Source organism: Lipophrys pholis (genome assembly GCF_963383615.2).
Source record: "Lipophrys pholis genome assembly, chromosome: 11".
Classification (NCBI taxonomy): Eukaryota; Metazoa; Chordata; class Actinopteri; order Blenniiformes; family Blenniidae; genus Lipophrys; species Lipophrys pholis.
The window spans coordinates 8,848,033-8,866,445 of NC_137631.1; the positions used below are offsets into that span (position 1 = coordinate 8,848,033).

The 18,413-nt window shown below is 39.5% G+C and overlaps 1 protein-coding gene across 1 annotated transcript in view; it reads right to left on the reverse strand.

Moving 5' to 3' along the window:
* Positions 1-18,413, reverse strand: part of pik3c2a (phosphatidylinositol-4-phosphate 3-kinase, catalytic subunit type 2 alpha) — a 49,790-nt gene that overhangs the window by 14,524 nt on the left and 16,853 nt on the right. The window contains exons 3-15 of the mRNA XM_080475213.1: positions 15,694-15,791; positions 13,743-13,903; positions 8,094-8,214; positions 6,840-6,951; positions 6,557-6,636; positions 6,347-6,410; positions 5,645-5,791; positions 5,510-5,543; positions 5,088-5,328; positions 1,655-1,777; positions 1,406-1,573; positions 840-957; positions 382-524 (exon numbers count right to left, since the gene is read on the reverse strand). Of these exons, the coding sequence (XP_080331339.1) occupies positions 382-524; positions 840-957; positions 1,406-1,573; positions 1,655-1,777; positions 5,088-5,328; positions 5,510-5,543; positions 5,645-5,791; positions 6,347-6,410; positions 6,557-6,636; positions 6,840-6,951; positions 8,094-8,214; positions 13,743-13,903; positions 15,694-15,791 (1,610 nt within the window). The remainder of the gene's footprint in view (positions 1-381; positions 525-839; positions 958-1,405; positions 1,574-1,654; positions 1,778-5,087; positions 5,329-5,509; positions 5,544-5,644; positions 5,792-6,346; positions 6,411-6,556; positions 6,637-6,839; positions 6,952-8,093; positions 8,215-13,742; positions 13,904-15,693; positions 15,792-18,413) is intronic.

Sequence of the window (18,413 nt, forward strand, 5' to 3'; positions counted from 1 at the left end):
ATTTTAGTTTGAAAGAAAAACACTTCTTTGCAAACTTAGATGCATAGCCTTGGGCTCACTTCTTCAAAAAAGCAATTACGGTAATTGCTGAAAATGTTTAACGGCTATATTGTGGACTAATACAGATCTGTAAATAATAATTCGGCATAATGTCACCTAGAAGCAGCTTTGAGACTCCTGTGTTTGTACAGGAAGCACATCTGCTTTGCACATCAAGGCTGAACAGCTTTAACTAATATCATTGCCTTTATTTCAAGTCAGCCCGTAAACTGACGATCTCTCCCAGCTGAACAATAAGGCTGACAGAGAAGTCTGACATGTTGACGTCTGTACTGCAGTCTTCCCCTTTACAGTTTGAAAAGACATAGCAGATTTTCATACCCGAAATTTGAAGCTCGGCTGCAGATCTTCTCCAGTTTGCGTCGCAGGTCAGGGTCCAGCTCCTCCAGAGGGTGAGTCTCTGGACTTGGGGCTTCATTAGGTCCGACATATAAAACGTCCACTGCTGAGCTGGGAAAGTCCACCTGATGGAACGATGAAGTTGGGGTCCAGTTATTCCGGTGACCTTATAGCAACATTACTTATTTGATAAAAAAAGCAATGGGTATAACGCAATAATATAATATATATACATATAATATAATACCGTATAATAATATAGATAATACAGAAAGAATCAGTACAAGATAAGTTCATTTGGATTGTGTATCCATATAGAAAGAAAAGTGATGACAATTAGGCAGTGTGTCTGAATGAATTGAGAGAGGCCATGTTGATTGTTCCCTGTGTAAACGTCTGGCCTTCTAAAGTGACCACAAATACAAATACTGTTCATTGACCTGTAGAACTATTCTTTCTGTTGGCACCCGTTTGCGGCTTCCTGCGGAGCCGCCGGCAGCAGTAGCTCCCTGTGCAGATGTCCAAAGACACAACAGCCTGCTGCCTCTGGCGAGCACCCTGTAAAAGACAAGCAGCACAATAAGAACCAGAAACCCAGGGTTGGCATTACTCAACAAAGAAATACAACAAAAATTTACTTAAAAATTGACGTATGCAACTTTAAAGACTAAACAAAGAACACGTTGTCACTTTGGAAATAAACGCATAAATTCAGGACAATAAAAGGATTTTAAATGCAACAGGGTGCTGATGAGTGGCAAAGCTCTGTTGAACAGTTTCAACACTGACGCCATTAATTTCATACCTTCTCTGGCCTTTCAACAATGGTTTTTGGAAGATGTTCAAGTTACTCAGCTAAGACAGGTTAAAGAAATGATGGTTGCTTTGACTTAAAAAAAAAAAAAGTTTAAGGAAAATCTAGATGATATAGTTTGAATATATAAAACAGGTGAAAACCACAGAAGCATTATAACAATCACATGACTGCGTGCTCCTCTGTCCTCACCGTCTGAAGTCGAAGAGCGGCATGGAGACTTTGCCCAGCTGCTCTGGGCCTTTCCTCTGTTTGTTGGAGTCCGGAGAGCCGCTTGCAGTCTGGTTCAGGACTCCAAAGAGTGTCAGGCTAAGGATGGACTCCAACGGGAGCACAGCCACTGCGATAGGGAAGTTGATCCTGGGCAACATGAGATTAGTTTGAGCAGCATGAAGAGACAGCACAAATAGGAAACAAACAAAAGGGAAAGAAATCACTTACAGTTCATCCCATTTGATGTGATAGAAGAAGCTTTTGTAGGTGCCCACTCTCTTTGACTGGACCGGTTTGAACAAGTTCTTGCCATTGTGGGTGAGGGAACACATCAGGAAGTACTTCTCAAAACTGAAACAGCACAACAACAAATATTGGTCATGACAAAACACAACCCACAGCTCATATGAATCATCCAGGTTTTGTGTGGTTATTAACGTTCGAAGAAATATACATTGTAAGATATGTGCCTTGCCGTAAGACATACATGAATTCAACCTATCGCTTCTAGGAGTTTTCTAAAACGCTTTTCTATTCACAGTAAAGTCCTACATCATGTCACTAAGTTGCCACTAATGGAAGCTGCTGTGTATCTGCCTACACAGATCTAAAAAGAAGTTTATTCAGGCAGTCTCACTGAAAAACAACTGTGTGGGTGGATCACGTCTGTGGACATGCTTTAATACTGCAGAGCATTAAAACCCAGTTGACAGTCACACAGCTTCACAGCTGAAGTAGTGTGGTGCTACCGCTCTGATCCTTCGCTCACTGAGCAGCTCCATTAGAGCACTTAAGCATTAAGGGCACCTCAGAGTTTTAACCGGAAGCCTTACTTTCACATGTTTCGCTCTCTGTGATTGCATTAGCTTTTTTTGTCTTGTAGAAAAAAAACAACTGTTGAGTCTCAGAGAGTAATATCAGGAATGGCGTGACAAAAGAGTTGAGGAACAGTGGCCAATGGTTTCTCTGGCAAGCAGGAGCATATTTCACTTTACACTTATGGACAGATTTCCTGGTTGGGAAAAAATATCTTGCACACTTGTTCTGTGGTCACATCGGCATTTTTCAACATGGGACCACATAAATGTGACCAGCACATGTTGGGCAGCTGTTTTGATGTAGACCGCAACATAGCAATGCTTTGAGGATAAATGCAATACCATGAAGTCCATGTGGTGGTATTTGTACAAGTCAAGTACTCACAAACAACTCAGAAAATGTGAAGAGGAGTCAAACCAAAAGTTCCAATGTGCACATCAATTGTCTAGGGCACATCTGAAGCTCATCGCATCTTTAGAGCTTCTTGTTATGTGTTGTGTTAAATCTTCAATAAAATCTTCAATAATTGAACAGCATCAGTTTAAAGATAACAATCAGCTCTACAAACACATTCTAGGATTTCCATGTGGTAAGGTAACAACCGCAGCACGGTTCATAAGAAGCAGACAAACGTGAAGCCACCCTCACCTTATACACATAACTACAGACATTGTATGCCAGTGTCCAAGCTCTTCAGAAAGAAGTAAGGCTCACTTCTAAATGTGCTGATCACAAGATTGTCAGTGAACATTTCTGCAGCACAATTTATTGTATTGATGGCATTATGTCAATGAATGACCACTAAGAGTCTGACTGAAAACACATTAAAATAATGTCCCCACAGCTTCAGCCTGGAAATGAACCAATCAGCAAAACAACTGGGAACATTTCAAAAGGAAGCTCAATTATAAATCTAAAGATATCAAATCACTTAATAGTGCAACATACACACAGTAATGATGTCAATAAACGATGGCTCACCACTACCACATGACCTGGAAAGGACCTCTTATCAGGCAAGTAAAAACACTTGTACAGGTCCATTATCTATCACTAGTAAAAGCTTATATTGCCACAATAATTAAATGAATCAAAAAGTAACATTTTCTTAGTACATGTATTAAGGAAGTAGTTTTTATAAAAAAAAATTAAATATCATGATTATTATTATTATTTAGATCTCTTTCAAATGTCTTAGCAACTGTTCAGGTTCTGTATAAGTACAGACAATTATCATGAAGAAGAATTGTCAAGAATAACCCAAACAAACCAGTGTGGTAATATTTTCATACCGTTATATTTTAATTGAAGATATGAGACTGTATTGAGTAAAGGAGTGAAGATAAGGGCTGATTGGTTTCACACTTTCACTGCAGTCGGGTTGATAAAATGCTCAGTTCCATCTGTGTTGGCAGATCCGCCACTAGTCACGCTGTTTCAATATGCTGGCAATGCTGTAGCATCTACTGAGGCTCCAGATGGATGACACACAAGCCGCAACAATGCCAAACACTCAGACCTCAATACGGGAGCATTATAGTAAAACCACAACACAACGGATATTCCTAAACTACACGTCTAAGCTGAGAAACACTGAACTAATAGTATCCCTCTGGCCTCGAGTTGTGGAGATAAATATATTTTGGGACGTGTTGTTGGAATGACTGTCATTGCAGCAATGTTTAGCGGTGACTTAAAATAGCAGCTGGAAGAGGCTCTGCTATAGTAAACAGACCTGTTATTAAGCAGTTTTCCCATTTATGAAGGCCTCGGTGGTCGACCAGATGATGAAAGGAAGCAGTGCGGCCCGAACAGGCAGTTTGGAAAACCACTTCTATCTCACAGTCAGGGTTGCATATACTTTATACAAATATATCTTAACCTTCACTGCTTAGTTTGACAATACAAATATTACATCCACCATGACGTATAATGATGATGCATTAGAAATAAAACAAAAAAATTAGCACCGACTTCGAGATAAATGTATCTTTAAGGTCATGCATTTTTAAATGATCAAACTCCCTTTGTCTAACAATAAGTGTGAAAATCATTTTATAAATATTTTTATATGCATGATCTCTATGTTGTAGGAGAGCTTGTCAGAACTGTTGTGATCCTGGTTACCGATGTGTGACGAGAGCTGGGAATGGAACATTTGGCTCAACTCCGTCCCAGACACAGGCGGGAGATAATGTCAGGGTGAAACCGGACACTGGCATGGAAAAATAAGATGCGGGGTGCAACACCAGAGACGTTTGTTCAGTGAAGGAAAACAGGACTTTCTGCTGTGACAGCACAGCTTGAGAAACTGCAAGGTAACATGAGAGGAACGCACTCCTCCGTCCGAGCTGCTGACCAATAAACAGTACAATACTACATTTCTTGAACTTCATATTACTGATTGGAACGGAAACTGCACGCACTTGATGGAAATAGTGTTTCAATTGTGAGCTCCTTCCACTGCCTTCTCTCCTTACTCTCAACTTGCACTAGAGCAATTATGTCTTGTGTGGGAGGTTCTAATAATATTGCGCAAGTGGGCGATTATCAAAGAATGAATGAATAAAAGTTTTAATTGTCTCTGAGAAAAAAAACAAAGCAACTCAAAGATGTGCGGTGAAATAAAACCTTGTGGTGTGATATACATGCAAATATAGGCCTTGTTTGGTTTAAAAACGTCTCATGACTAATATTTCCTAGTTGTCAATAAGCCAAACACACATACTTCGTATTGTATGACTTTGTGTGAAAACAGCAGCAATTAAAGCATCACAGACACAGACTTAAGTTTTTATGTTTCTACCAAACTGTGGGGCAGATCTGTGTTCATCCCATTTACCTGCTGACCCAGTTGGCCGGGATACCGTGCAAGGCAAACAGGGTAAACTGAAGGTGGTCTGTGGTGCCTGAGGCCTCTTTGCTGCTCCTCGCCTCAACATCTTCCCCATCTGCAGCCTGGGTTGGTAGAGGCGAGTTGAAGGAGGTTGACGGTGGACAGAAGGAATGCATGTAGAGCTTGACCAGGTCGTACACAGCCTGTGTTAACAAAGCCATGCCTTCCTCCACAGGACTGATGACAGCTGTCAGGGTCAGATGGGAATCGGAGTGAAGACAAAGAGGTTTCAACATTTATGGATGAGACAAACAGTGCCTGATTGCACAAATTTTCCTGATTATGGCACAAAAAACACTGAAATGACAGGAGCTTTTTGTGAAGGGGCAATAAAAAACCTTTAGAAACATGTATTATGGAAATCTTACCGTCTGATGACTGACCAGATGATCTGGGTCCCATCTAGAGAAATGAACATCTCGTCTTAAAACAAAATCTTTATGAACTGAAAAATACCGTGGATGCGTTTGCAAATATGTAAACAGTGAGTGTCACGAGCCCACCTTGGGAGAACGTGTCCTGGGCAAATTGATGGAGTGTCTTAGTCTTTTGACTGCCTCGGCAATGGCTTGAGTCTCCACCTCGTCGAGAGCGCAGCACAGGTTCTTTACAGTCTGCACCACTCGGTCCACTGTCTTGTACTGGGTGCTCTAAAAATTAAAGAGCGAGTTAGCATAACATTTCTGTTTTCCTCCTCAAATACTCAAACGCAGCTCAAAGGAAAACATGGGCAAGCTGAAAGTGGATAGCTCCCTGCACATGATTGGGATTTGTCAAGGACCAATGCAAGCAGTCTGACACCGTCATCAGGTTTAAGTTAGTTTGAGGGAGATGGTGTAGTTTTGCTCCCAGTATTACCTTCAATCTGCTTTCGATTACACCACTATAACCCACAATGGCTGAAAACCAGATGTTGCATTTCTAGAAACTTTGCTTTCCAGGAATGATAAAGTTCACCATCATGTGTGCTCAGGATCTGAATGGAACCAAAAACCTGGAAAGAATATCTAGAACCTCTTTATTACATTCCATGAGATTGCAAAAACACTGCATATACTTTGAAGATCACGTGTCTCCAGGAGAATAAAAATTGACAGAGGATCAAGTGAAGACTTTTCTAAACTAAATTCCCAGCCAATATAAGGATGAAGGCATTTTTAAATGTTATCTCAACTTCGACAAGGCACTCTGGAAACCACACATACCTCATTTTGTAGGCAGATATTGACTTGAGTATGATAGCCCTCCAAATAGTCAGCCAGGCCTTGTCTGGAAAAACACATGCTTGAGTGAATATCAGCAGTAAATATTGTATTTAAGAAAACAACTTAGTTGAAAAGACAACACTCTGCAATCAAAAGAAACTGACGTAAGCTGCGATTTCTGGATGAATGGGCTATTTTCTTTACTCATACCTGGTGACATTCTCTTTAAAAGGCCTCTCCACCTGAGTCAGGTGCTTCTCTAAGTCAATTCGAGAGTTGTCATCATCTTCCTAAAAGGAAACACCAGTGAATTATCAGCAAGTTATTACAAATGATCTTCTTGTTACCAAATCATGATTGCATATCAGTATTAGTCATTGTGTAAAAGCTGAAACTGAATCTATCTATCATGGTGGCACAAGTCAAGATGTCTTTGATACCAATGCTCGGTTCCTATACCGAGTTCCCATGTCAGCATGACAGAGTGACTTACGCTGCGTGCCAAGTCCCTCCTCATAGTTGAGTGGGAGAGCAGTTGTAATGTGATCTCATTCTCCCACTTCCTGCAGTTCTGGACGTACTCATGGCTGCCCAGGCTGTGTTTACTGTGGCACAGAGGAACAGTGAAACAGGGTTAACAAAACCATGGCATATGCCAAGAACAATAATGAAAACCTTTGAAAAGGGAAAAGCAAAAAGCAAAAAGCATTCAGGTGGAAAAGATTTAAATCTTCTACTCATTGATGAACATCACGTTACATACATTACAGCCAAAATTAATGAAAAGAAAACGCTTATAAATAGGAAAACTGTTTATTGTTAATTTTATTGCTCGGTTTGTTTACATTAAAGCCACAGACATAATTAAAAAAGTAAATGATGTATTGTTACATAGGAAAAATACCAATAGCTAATGTCTTAAAACACAATTTTAACACCTAGATGCAAAATATAAAAGTTTTTTTTCACAAGCACACCATTGTTTTCGAGATACACTTCTACACAGCTGATTGAAATAATTTAACAAATCAAGTTTGCCTCGAATCCGGCTGATGTAAAATGAATACCATCTTTTTTTCTGCAACTTTGAAGGTATATCTCATTAAATCAACTGCTATTTTTCCAGTATCACATCATGCCTGATCCTGACTGGACCATCTTGACTAACGATGTTACTGATTAACGCAAAAAAAAAGGCTACATTAACCTTTATTTACAAGAAAGTAATTGAGAAACGTATTGTTCATTATCTCCATTACCTGTGGAAGTGAAGCAAATATGTATAAACAAAATTTTGGAATACTAAATATTCATGTGAAATCCAAGTGTTGCATATCAGCTTCAGTTTATCAAAACAGGCTTCTAATCGAATTTCACCTATTTTATTTGTACCAGATTAAATACAGAAATAAAATAATTTGGGTGTGCTGGGTCTCTCTGTGTTGATAAATAGAGGCTATGTACCCCTGATTAGAGGAAGATTTGTTATGGAGGAGGAAAGTGACATGTACAAACATCCACAAATACTGTTTATGCAAGAGTTTTGGGCCCGCCAAGATAAGAGTGACAGGAAAAAAGGTAGACGAAAATAAATCTGGAGGAGGGATACAGAAGTAAAGATATATGTAGGAGGGAGGCGTGAACATAAGAAAACACATGAAATCTATTAAAAAGTCCTGGGAAAAGTGGCTTTGCACATTTCCCTAAGTAAGGAGGATTTTGGACTCCCCACACACTGGATACTTACTTCTGCAGCACCTCCTCCCGACCACAGACTTTAAGCAGGTAGCTGGAGAAGTCCACCTGGTCCAGGTCATCATGGACCCAGCACAGAGTCTGACTGATCAGCAGCTCCACTGGAGAACTCACTGAGGGAAGAGAGAAAGAGTAGAGATGATGTAGAGACAGATGCGGTCATAAACAGAAGGTGAGAATATAAAGAATTTTAAAAAGATGTTTTCAATAGGTGAAACACTGGCTATCAATCTGAGTTAGTAAAAAAAAAAGGTGCCTCAAAGAATTTAAACTCTTTTCCAACAGAACTGTAAACATCTGACACACAAGCATGTGAACAACTTGTTTTACAGGGGCCAGAGGGAAATGAAGTCACATTCATGTAAATTATTCTCAGTGACTCCACAACATAAATACGAGTGACACATGATGTAAATAACAGAGTATCTCTTTATCATGATACCTTTTAGTAGTTGAGATATTAGGCAGAAAGTGAATATTTTATCCTTAAAGTGGATTTTTTTTAGTTAAGTGAGGGTTCGACAAAAGGCCAAATTGTGATTTACAGACGAGTGAGTCACAGTAAGGAAAGCAATGAAGTAGTGACAGGGTCATGGCTGGGCAAAGCTTATTGATGTACTGTAAGTACGGAATGAAAAGTGGCCAGTGTGGCGCCGGTGTGTGCAGAAATGAAAGCTCTCTTTGATTGGAAGGTAACATTCATTAGTGTATATGGAGCTGCAAAACGTCTACATGGAGAAAATTAGTCAGGTGGTCATCATGTTATCGCTGATCAGTGCACAGCGTATCCATGTAGATTGACTTATTACCAAAACAATTATGGGATCAGTGGCAGACTGCTTTTGTAGATGTGTGAACCGAGTTCTAACAACAACATGAATTTCTGTATGATCACAAAACATCCTTCCAAGTTTCATATTTCAATCAAAGCCGTTCATTAAATCAAAGGATTTACAGCAGTGTAATAACATCAGGTGAGCGAGGTATCTGGGTTCAGCTCAAGGTGTTTGTGTATTTTCTGATGTCTGGCCAATAGAGGAGTTGGTACAGAGTGTAACGTGACCTATCTCAGATTAAACTACTGTTTAGCTTCTTGAACAGAGTCTTCAGCGAACTCTTTATAAACACAAACGCAGACTGACAGATCCAAATACAGGTTTGGGCTCTTCGCTCACAGAAATATCTTGATTTTGGCCTGTGAACCCATGCTCAGGTTACTAATCAGACGTTCACACAGACACACTAGAAGAGAGACCACCCCTGGCTCCAGCAATAACAGACCTCCACCCTTTGGAGGAATGGCGAGTCTTTTCTCCCTGCTTGGACCATGTTTTGAATGTCTGTGTGGCAGCGGTGGAACAACTGGTAATGAGATGTGCTATATGCATGCTTTGTTACCAAACAATTAAACAGGCCACGCCTTGTTTTGGGAGCGCCTCGAGTCTGTGATGCAATTCCCAAAAAGGTATTTTTGAGGTGCCCCACTTAAAAGGAGGAGAAAATTCCTCTGCTGCGTGCTGGTAACAATTTCACACTTGGTTGAGGAATTGTGTTGGTGGGGTCACACATGGATCAGAATATGTTTCGCACAGGATCCGGCACAGACGACTTGTTAAATCTACATGGAAAACATTGGAAAGACATCAAAAGCCTGGCTTTCACCAAAAAAGTGACTCAAATAAAAAAGGGATTCGTGCTCCTAGAAGTGGTCCAACTGTCAGACAAACTCACAGACAAAAAGAAAACTCAAATCAGCAAATGGAAAACAATTATTGGTGGCAAATGTCACAGTAAGAAGTAAAGAGAAAGTGAAAGCGTTTAAGTCTGACAATATATTTTGTAAATACCTTAACCAACAGCTCATGACAAATGAAGTAGGAACTTACAATGACAAAATACATCAACCCATCAAAACTCACTTGAAGAACTGACTTTGACAGCTTTTCAGAATTTTGAAAATTCAGAATTCTTTTTAATCTAGAGCCAGCAGATAGTTGGGTTGATAACATGAAGTTTTATGCTAACTAAATGAAAATACAAGGTGGATTTTATCAACGTCAGCTTCACCAAAGACTGTAGAAAAACATGAAAGACGCCTCAGTGTGTTAAGTAACTTTGAACTACTGGTAGTTACTTACGTTTTAACACAGAGTGATACTCGTATTCATTAATTATGTGAGTTGCAGCCCGCACTCCGAATTGGAAATTCTAAATTCAGTTTTTTTTTTGTTTTTTTATTAGGTCAACAATGTATTGACACCATGTTCGAGTCCTGGCATGTTACCACGTTTTTTGCATTGCTGAAAAAGCCTTGATAATCGCTGATCTATATTAAAAAACATCACTAAACCACAATTTTAACTTTAAAGCATCCCATTCAAAATATGCACATCATCGTCACATTGGATAAGGTTAATTATTGGCACATAATTGCAATCTGTTCTTATTTACATTCAGTAAAATACCTCAATTTCCCACATCATTACATTTATTCTTCAAGTTGAATTTATGTGTGCTGAATCAACCCAGATGGGCAAACGGACACATATTTTGTTGAGCCTCCTTCTTTACCTTTAAATCTTGCTCCTACATTTAAATAGACGTCCCTTTAAAGGGTTCTGGGTGTCATTGAGTTTGTTTTTGTGTCTTTACAACCTCTGCAATTCTACATATCTGATTTCATCAGCACCTTTATCACAACCCACTTCTCTTAACTTGTTCCCCCGCCTTCTTCCAGTGAATTTCTCTCTGCTCACACGTTCCTCTCTTCCTCTGCTTACTGCCTTCAGTATTTTCCTAATGCATTGCTTCTTCCACCTCTCAGTCTCCCGTCTCCCTCCCTCAACCGCAGTGTGTAAAGACTCCGCACAAGCTTGTGGGAGTTCAAGGCGAAGCCCACGAAAAAATGAGTTTGCTCTTTTTTCCTGCCTCGTCTCAAAAAACAAGATTTCATAACATCACAACCTTCACTTGATACTACTGAACTATACAGTGGTGATGATGCTTGTAAGGTGAATAATGTAAAGCGAAGGCACTGTTTACTTTTCAACTAGTTACCTAAGAAAAAGAGCCGAAGGATAATGTGATATCCTTCTGCATTATTGACAGAAAGTTACATAATTTAGATGATTTCCACAGCAAGATGGCAAGCTGCCGAGACACCAAAGAAAACTGAGAAAAGAGGAACTGCAGGATAAATAAGCAATTCCTGTGTCATATTAAATCTTAGTCTGCTCGAAGATGGCAAGATCATCAGTTATTAGAGCAATCGAAACATGATGAGGAGAGAAATTGCAGAGAGAAAAAAAAGGCAAACATGTATGAAGAGAGCGCTTCCTGTTCCTCTATCTCTTTCCATCTTTCTTTCCAACTTTGAGCATAACTGAGGCCTTTTGTTCCGGAGCACAGATTTGTCTCTAATCGCAGGAATTCAAACACCAAACTATGTGGGTCAACATACTGTTAGCCACACAGGAAGTGAATGAGGGAAACAAGTGGAAAGAGGGGCACGTACATGGGGAAGTGACCCGGACTCTGGGATGAAAAGAGATGACCTCAGCAGAAGCAGGAAGACGAGGTGAACAAGGAATCAGAGCAGGAAGCTTGGAAAGCTCAAGGAAAGTAGTAGATGTACTTCCTACAGGTTGTTATTGTTGTTGAACAGGGCTGCTCAAGGCTGATGTGTGGGTCAGTAGGACAGTGAGTGGCAAATGACATTTGGAAAATTGAAAATCATGAGCCAAATGGTTTTCAAAGCCTGCACCACGTTGGTGAAACTTGATGCAACATATATAGGCAACATATCATCTGAAATGTGACGGATGGGTCTGGGGATCAGAGGATTGCAGGGTGCATTTGAAGAAGACATAATATGCAAGTTGTCAGATGTAGGCTATTTTGGACTAAATCATCTGTCGTCGAGCTTCCAGTGTGTTTGGCTTTAGAGCCCTCAAGATCGGTCAGTCACAGAGGTTGCATGTGAATAACGAAGGGGTTAGCCAATTGCAGTTCACCAAACATGCAGGGAATGTCACAGGGACCTTGTAGATAAAGAGAAAGAAAAACTTTCTTTCGCCCAACATGACTTCTGAATGGTGAGAGTACAGAACTTCATTTGTGCTGAAAAGGGAACGTTGTATACTTCCCACGACAGAAGAAAAAAAATGACAAGAAAAGAAAATGAGGTGGGGAGGAGGGGTGAGGAGTTTGGCAGCTGCGAATGTCGTTGCCTCCTTCAGAGCTTTCTTATCTGCAATCTGAGCTGTTCACTGTTAAAAGGCAAAGGGATACAAAGTTTCTTTAGTTTTTAAAGCCGTCTCAACTGTGATGGTGCGTCAGTCATAAAGAGGATTGTCTTGACTCTTTCACAGTCTACTTGATGTTTTGTCATTTACAGTTTCTGTACAAATGGGGTGAATATTCGGGAGGACTGAGTGAAGAAAGAAAGTCTGTAGAGGCACCGTTTTCATTTCTAGTTAGTGGGGAACACTGACAGTAATTGCTTCACTCACAAAGACTATTCAGCTTATTTGACTGTTAATAGCAAGAGCCGTGAAACTGACTTCTGCACTTAGAAACACCCCAAAGTCTGGAATTACAGCTGACAAAAGGGGAAAGCAACTCCTCTCCCATAAGTGAAAATGTCAAACAAGCCAATGATCGGACTGAGTGAGAGCGGTCTGTGTTTAGTGACACACTGGAGGATGTTATAGAAGGGTTGTAGTTCATTGCAAAGTCAAATTCCCTTCTGGGCGTTCGGTGGTGTAAAAACCAAAAACCATAAAAAAAAAAAATTTGTTTAAAGAAACAAAGAAAAATAAATGATATGTCCAAATTCTACAAGTGGCATATATGTGGATGCAACATTATTTTGAATCAGATTTTTAATGTTCTAAAACAGTAGTCCGCTAACTAAAAATTTTTATTCCATCCCAACATGCCACCAGCTAAAATGATTAAAACTGTTAAATCTAATAGAAAGTTTTATAGTTAATGAATAGAAACTGTGGATACATGTATTATTTTCATTTTTAAAGGTTCTGCCACTCCAGGGAAGTGGTGGAAAGCGAATAGAGACAGAAGACCTCGGGACCAGACGAAAGCACATGTTTTAAATGAATGGTGTTCCTTTTATAAATAGCACATTAAAGACTCAGAATCAGTGAGCCTGTTCACACTAAATATATTATCATTAGTACATTAATAATATAACTTTCCAGAGTTTTCAAGTGGTCATGTAAAGAGTACTTATTGATAAACATTATCTGATTTGAAGAATTTAGGTTAACACATTTAGATTCCTCCTCAATCCCCCCCATGTCCTTTTGCATGTATACCTGTTAATTAAATTGATTTTGGTTTTTTTACATCTGTGTTATGTGGAAACAAAATAAATGAAAATCATGTCACATGCGCAAAAGAAAACTAATTTGGAGCAGTAGAAAGTTGGCAAAAAGACACTTGTCCGATAACTACAATTACCTGAGGTTACATGACTTTTATGGTGACGAAAACAGGCCTAATGTTAAAAAAATGCTCTTTTGTCAACAATCGATAGGCTCAAAGACAAGTGAGAGTATCTTGCTGTTATGAATGGACACAAACACGATTCATACATAACTTTCTTTCGTTGCATGCTTACCGTCACAGGTGAACGTTACAGGCTGCTGAGATTCAGAGATTTCAATTGAAACCTTGACAGAGCAGCTGTTGTCACCCCCATTGTTTCTCTGGGTGATCACGGGGCTGAGGACGAAGCCGGGGTTGGTTGCAATGTCGTCATGAGGGAATTGGGAACGCAGGCTGGAGATGGAGATGGAGGGGAGAAAAAAAAGTCTGAGTCAACAGATTTTTTTCATATTTTGGTTCAGTTGGCCAGGCAGGCAATGAATCAGATTGCTTGGAAGAGACTACTGGATGCCGCATGAGCAGCGTAACAGCAAAACTGCATGGAGGGGTAGAAGGAAAAAAGCAAAGAGCAAATATGAAAAGAAATGATTGATTTGTGAAAATGGAGATGCGATATTGAGTCGTTTAAAAGGTACATAAGTTACATTTTGAATTACAAAGTTGAGAGAGGTCAAGTGACTTATAATTGCCAGTTATGTGAAGCATGTGCGAACTGACAAGCATGCAAAGCAGCGGCTGGGCAGTCGAGGGCGGGCGTCGACTTCTTCATCACGAGAACGGATTCCCTCAGCGCAGCTTCATCACCACTCCACCCAGGCTAACTACTGGAGTAAGAAACTCTGTCCAGCCTCAGGAAATGAACAGAGCTCCAAAAACAATTCTGTGCATGCGTGCACAAAGATGTGGAAGCATGCATTCGCCCGCAAACGAGAAAAATGTGTTTTCGTGTATCATATCTAAGCAGCTGGCCAACGATGACGTGTGTTGTTTGGTACTTTTTGATATTTGTGATACCTAGATAAATCCTGCAGATCCATACAGGCAAAGTAAAATTTGATTTTGTAGACACAAATCCTAACACCCTTATCCCCTAATGATACCACACCATTTTGGGTAACCACATGAACAACCATGGGCATACAGTGGTGTAGTTGTTAGCTATCTCACCTTGTATTCAGAAGAGTGCAGGTTGGATTGTCTGTGGAATTTGTGTGTTCTTCCTGTGTTTTCATCAAACACATCCTGGTGTTTGATGAAAACACAGGAACTCTAAATTATCAGTAAAGAGTAGAGTGTTAGTGTTAGTTATGTGAGCTTCCTGGCATTTACTTGAGAAAAAAAGGCGGGATAATTCTGTTCTTTTGACAATAGGAGGGCCTTTGTCAGTAAACCTTACATGAGAAATAGTAAACATTTCTGGGGTATTTTAACCTTAAAAGCATGCAGTGGATGTGTATTTTTCTTGGAATTTTTCCAACCAGTTCACGCCCATTAGACGTAATGTTTCATTTTTATCTTAAATACATGTTTAAAAAACATTCAGCTTCAGAAACACTCTGAACAACACTAAGTGAATACGCCACAAGGTTGAGATGATTTGTGATATATATGAAAACTTTGGTGTATGATGATAATGCCTTTTGCGTTGAGATTTGTTTTTTGAGATAACAGTGCTGTTTTACTTGTCCCTAATTCACATCAGCTGTGACTGGTCTGTTTTTCCCGTTTTTTGTTTCTTTTCATGACATGTGTAGCTCCAGTTTCCTCCAGCAGTCTTTCACAAGTAAGCCCAGTTTTTCACACTTTTCGTGCATATTTAAAATTATGTAATTTTGAATTTGCGTGACATGAATTTGCGTGACATGAATTCACAGTGCGTGGAAATATATTATATACCAGGACAATGCATAATGGCCATTGCAATTACAATGAATTTACGATAGAGTCTTTCTTTCCTTGCTTATAGATGCTGATATTTGACTTATTCTGCTCTTTAAGTGACAGTTTGCATGTCTACAACAAAACTAATATAATCTAAGTGGCTCCCACTTGTGAAAAATCTGAATCCTGCTGAATGTGAACTTGTGAACGAGCTAATAGCCAATCCCACATTTATGTCAGAGATATTACACAGAGTCAGAAACAAAGGACCTGTTGGTTCAGGTCAACAGAAAGGCTCTTACATTGCTATGTCTTCACAGAAGGCAAAAATCTCCAGGTTCTGAGCGTCTCGTTCCTCGAGGGCGGAATTCTTCACCAAACCTCTTCCTTTTCCCTTCTCCTAACGCAGGAAAACAGTTGGACAAACACGCAGACAAAGTCAGACAACTAGAAAGACACAAATCAAATAAACATGCTTTCATTTTTTGAACAAAAACAAAAAGGCAGGACACAATAAAGGGGATTGCCAGTGCATCGAATTTAATCATTTTTCTTTGGAAAATGTCCACATAAAATTTACTAGTATCACCTTAACAGTCTGCCTAAGAATCACAAAGCTGTTGATATTTATAGTGATTCACTAGTATAGAGGGGGTAGTTTTATTAGAAACACAGCAGAGCTTTGAATCTCACACCATGAATAAACATGTCAGCAACAATAAAGACACAAAGGGTACATCCATACATTAAGTCGTCAGATCTTTTTTGTATTTGCCCCATAAAATGTGACAAAGCACTAGTTTAACCTTTGATTCAGGTTCAGTCATGTCTGCATGCATTACTTTTTTGCACACAAGGGCAAAAGCTACATTTTCCTTACATGGGGAAAAGGTCTCATTAGATCCGAACTATTTTCTTAATCATAAAACACGAGAACTGAGTTGAAAGAGACAAATCGGTCTCTCGCTTTCTTTCTCTCACATACACGCAAAAATCCTGGGACAGCTCCTCTGGGACTGGAGGCTGGCCTGCTGCCGGGAACCTGTAGTTACATTCTGCTTTTTTACTGCTGTCTGACTGCCAGCGGCTGAGGAATGTGCTTCCTGTGGCACAGGAAATGAGAAGTGAAAGGGCCCCGCCCCTTCCTGTGCCCGGAATGGATGCAAAAGTGCTCAGTCACAGTTTGGAAGTCAGGGACTGTGACATCACGCCCACATGGCAGGAGGAGGGGTATGCAAACAGGAGGAAGTGGAAAGAAAAGGAAATTATTTTTGCGTGGTTGATCATATTTGTATAATGTAATGGTTCATCTATCTCACAATTTTTAGGTCAATTAAGCAGGGAAAAGATTTTATTGAGAGACGTTAATGAGAGGATTTCATTATGAAGTGGCAACAGGACATGTTTTGATCATTTGGCTAAAATGATCATTTTAACATGGACTGTACAATCTGTTGCAGCAGTAAAGTGATACCCGATCAGTTCTTCTGCTGCCAGAAGCAAGTTTGACCTCACAGCACAACTTCATATGGAGCACACATTGGAGGATCTAAGGCCCCGTTGAAAACACATCTTTTTTTGCATTTTCATTTATGAGAAGTTTCATGTTTACATGGCAACGTTTTGAAAATGATGCCCGTTTACAGGAAAATGGTTGTAGAGAGCATGCCAGGCCAAGAGTCAGCACTGTTGTTTTTGAGATGAAACCACACACGTGCACTCAGAGAATATAAACATTAGCAATGATGATTACATAGACATTCGTATGGACAGCTGAGCAAGTTGGATTGCTATCACAGGTGATTCTAGACTATAAAACCACCAAGTCCCAGGAGAATATGGACAGGCAGTCATGACATATGGTTGTTACTGTCCTACTACTTACGCATGTGCAGAACTATTCACTATGGCCATGGTGCACATGGGCAGTAGCAGCATTTTCCTCGGACTAAACAGAGACAAAGTCAGACCTTTTTTTTTTTTTTTTTTTTTTTTTTTTTTTTAAACAAAAGTTGCAGCCTGGGAGCAGTTTTCAAAAAGTTGCATTTTTAGTTGGTCCTAGCATCGTTGAACAGACACCCAAAACACAACAAGTTTTCTTTGTCCTGTAAACAGAGTCCAAGTCACTCATTCCAGTTCATAACCCTGTATGAACTCCATTAGGCCAGACCAGTAAAATAATAACAATTGGTGTTGAATACAAAGAAAGTACCACTACTTCTAAAAATGTTATCTAAAACAAATTTCAAAAAACCTAATAGTAAGCATCTCAAAATAAATCCTCTTTGCTCCATGATTCTGTTCTTATTCTTCTCAAACTAACCCGAACAGCATGGAATGATTCAAATGCAATTTTGTTAGCAAAAAACCCCCCCCAAAAAACCAACTTTATTTTTTAGCAAAATCTTGCTGTAATCAGATGTTCAGTTCTGTGTCCCACTACTGTCATGTGTGCTACTTTTACTGAAACAGGGTGACCCAGAGTAGACAACTTAAGAATATTCTTCTTTAAAAGCTGCACTGAAATCTTTAAAACCAAATGTTTGATATCCCTGACCTAAGGTCTCATTTTCCTTGGATACAGAAATTACTTTTCAAGTTTCAGTCTTTTCTTTTTATTTGCGACCACATTATTCTTCAGCTGTCATGCATCCAAACAGTCCTCATCTTTTACTGTGTGGCAAGTTAAAAATAAAATGTGTCTGATTGGTCAAATCTTGTTTAGATAGACAAGGATAGACAAAAATAAGGCTTATAGGAAAGAGTTGGGTTTTTTTTTATTCAATTTGTTTCAAGCAGTGTTTTGTGACATATATATTGCAAAATGAGAAGTGCTAATTTGCTCCCCATTGATGATGATAAACTAACCGTGTGTGAAGACCGTCACCCCACATACAATTCTGAGATCAAATAATAGGGCTGCAACTAGCAATCTACTTCAATGTTAACTATTAAGGGATCAGCGCCTCTCATGGCAAAAGAGGGCTTTCAAATAGCATGTAATCAGAAAACAATCTTAGAT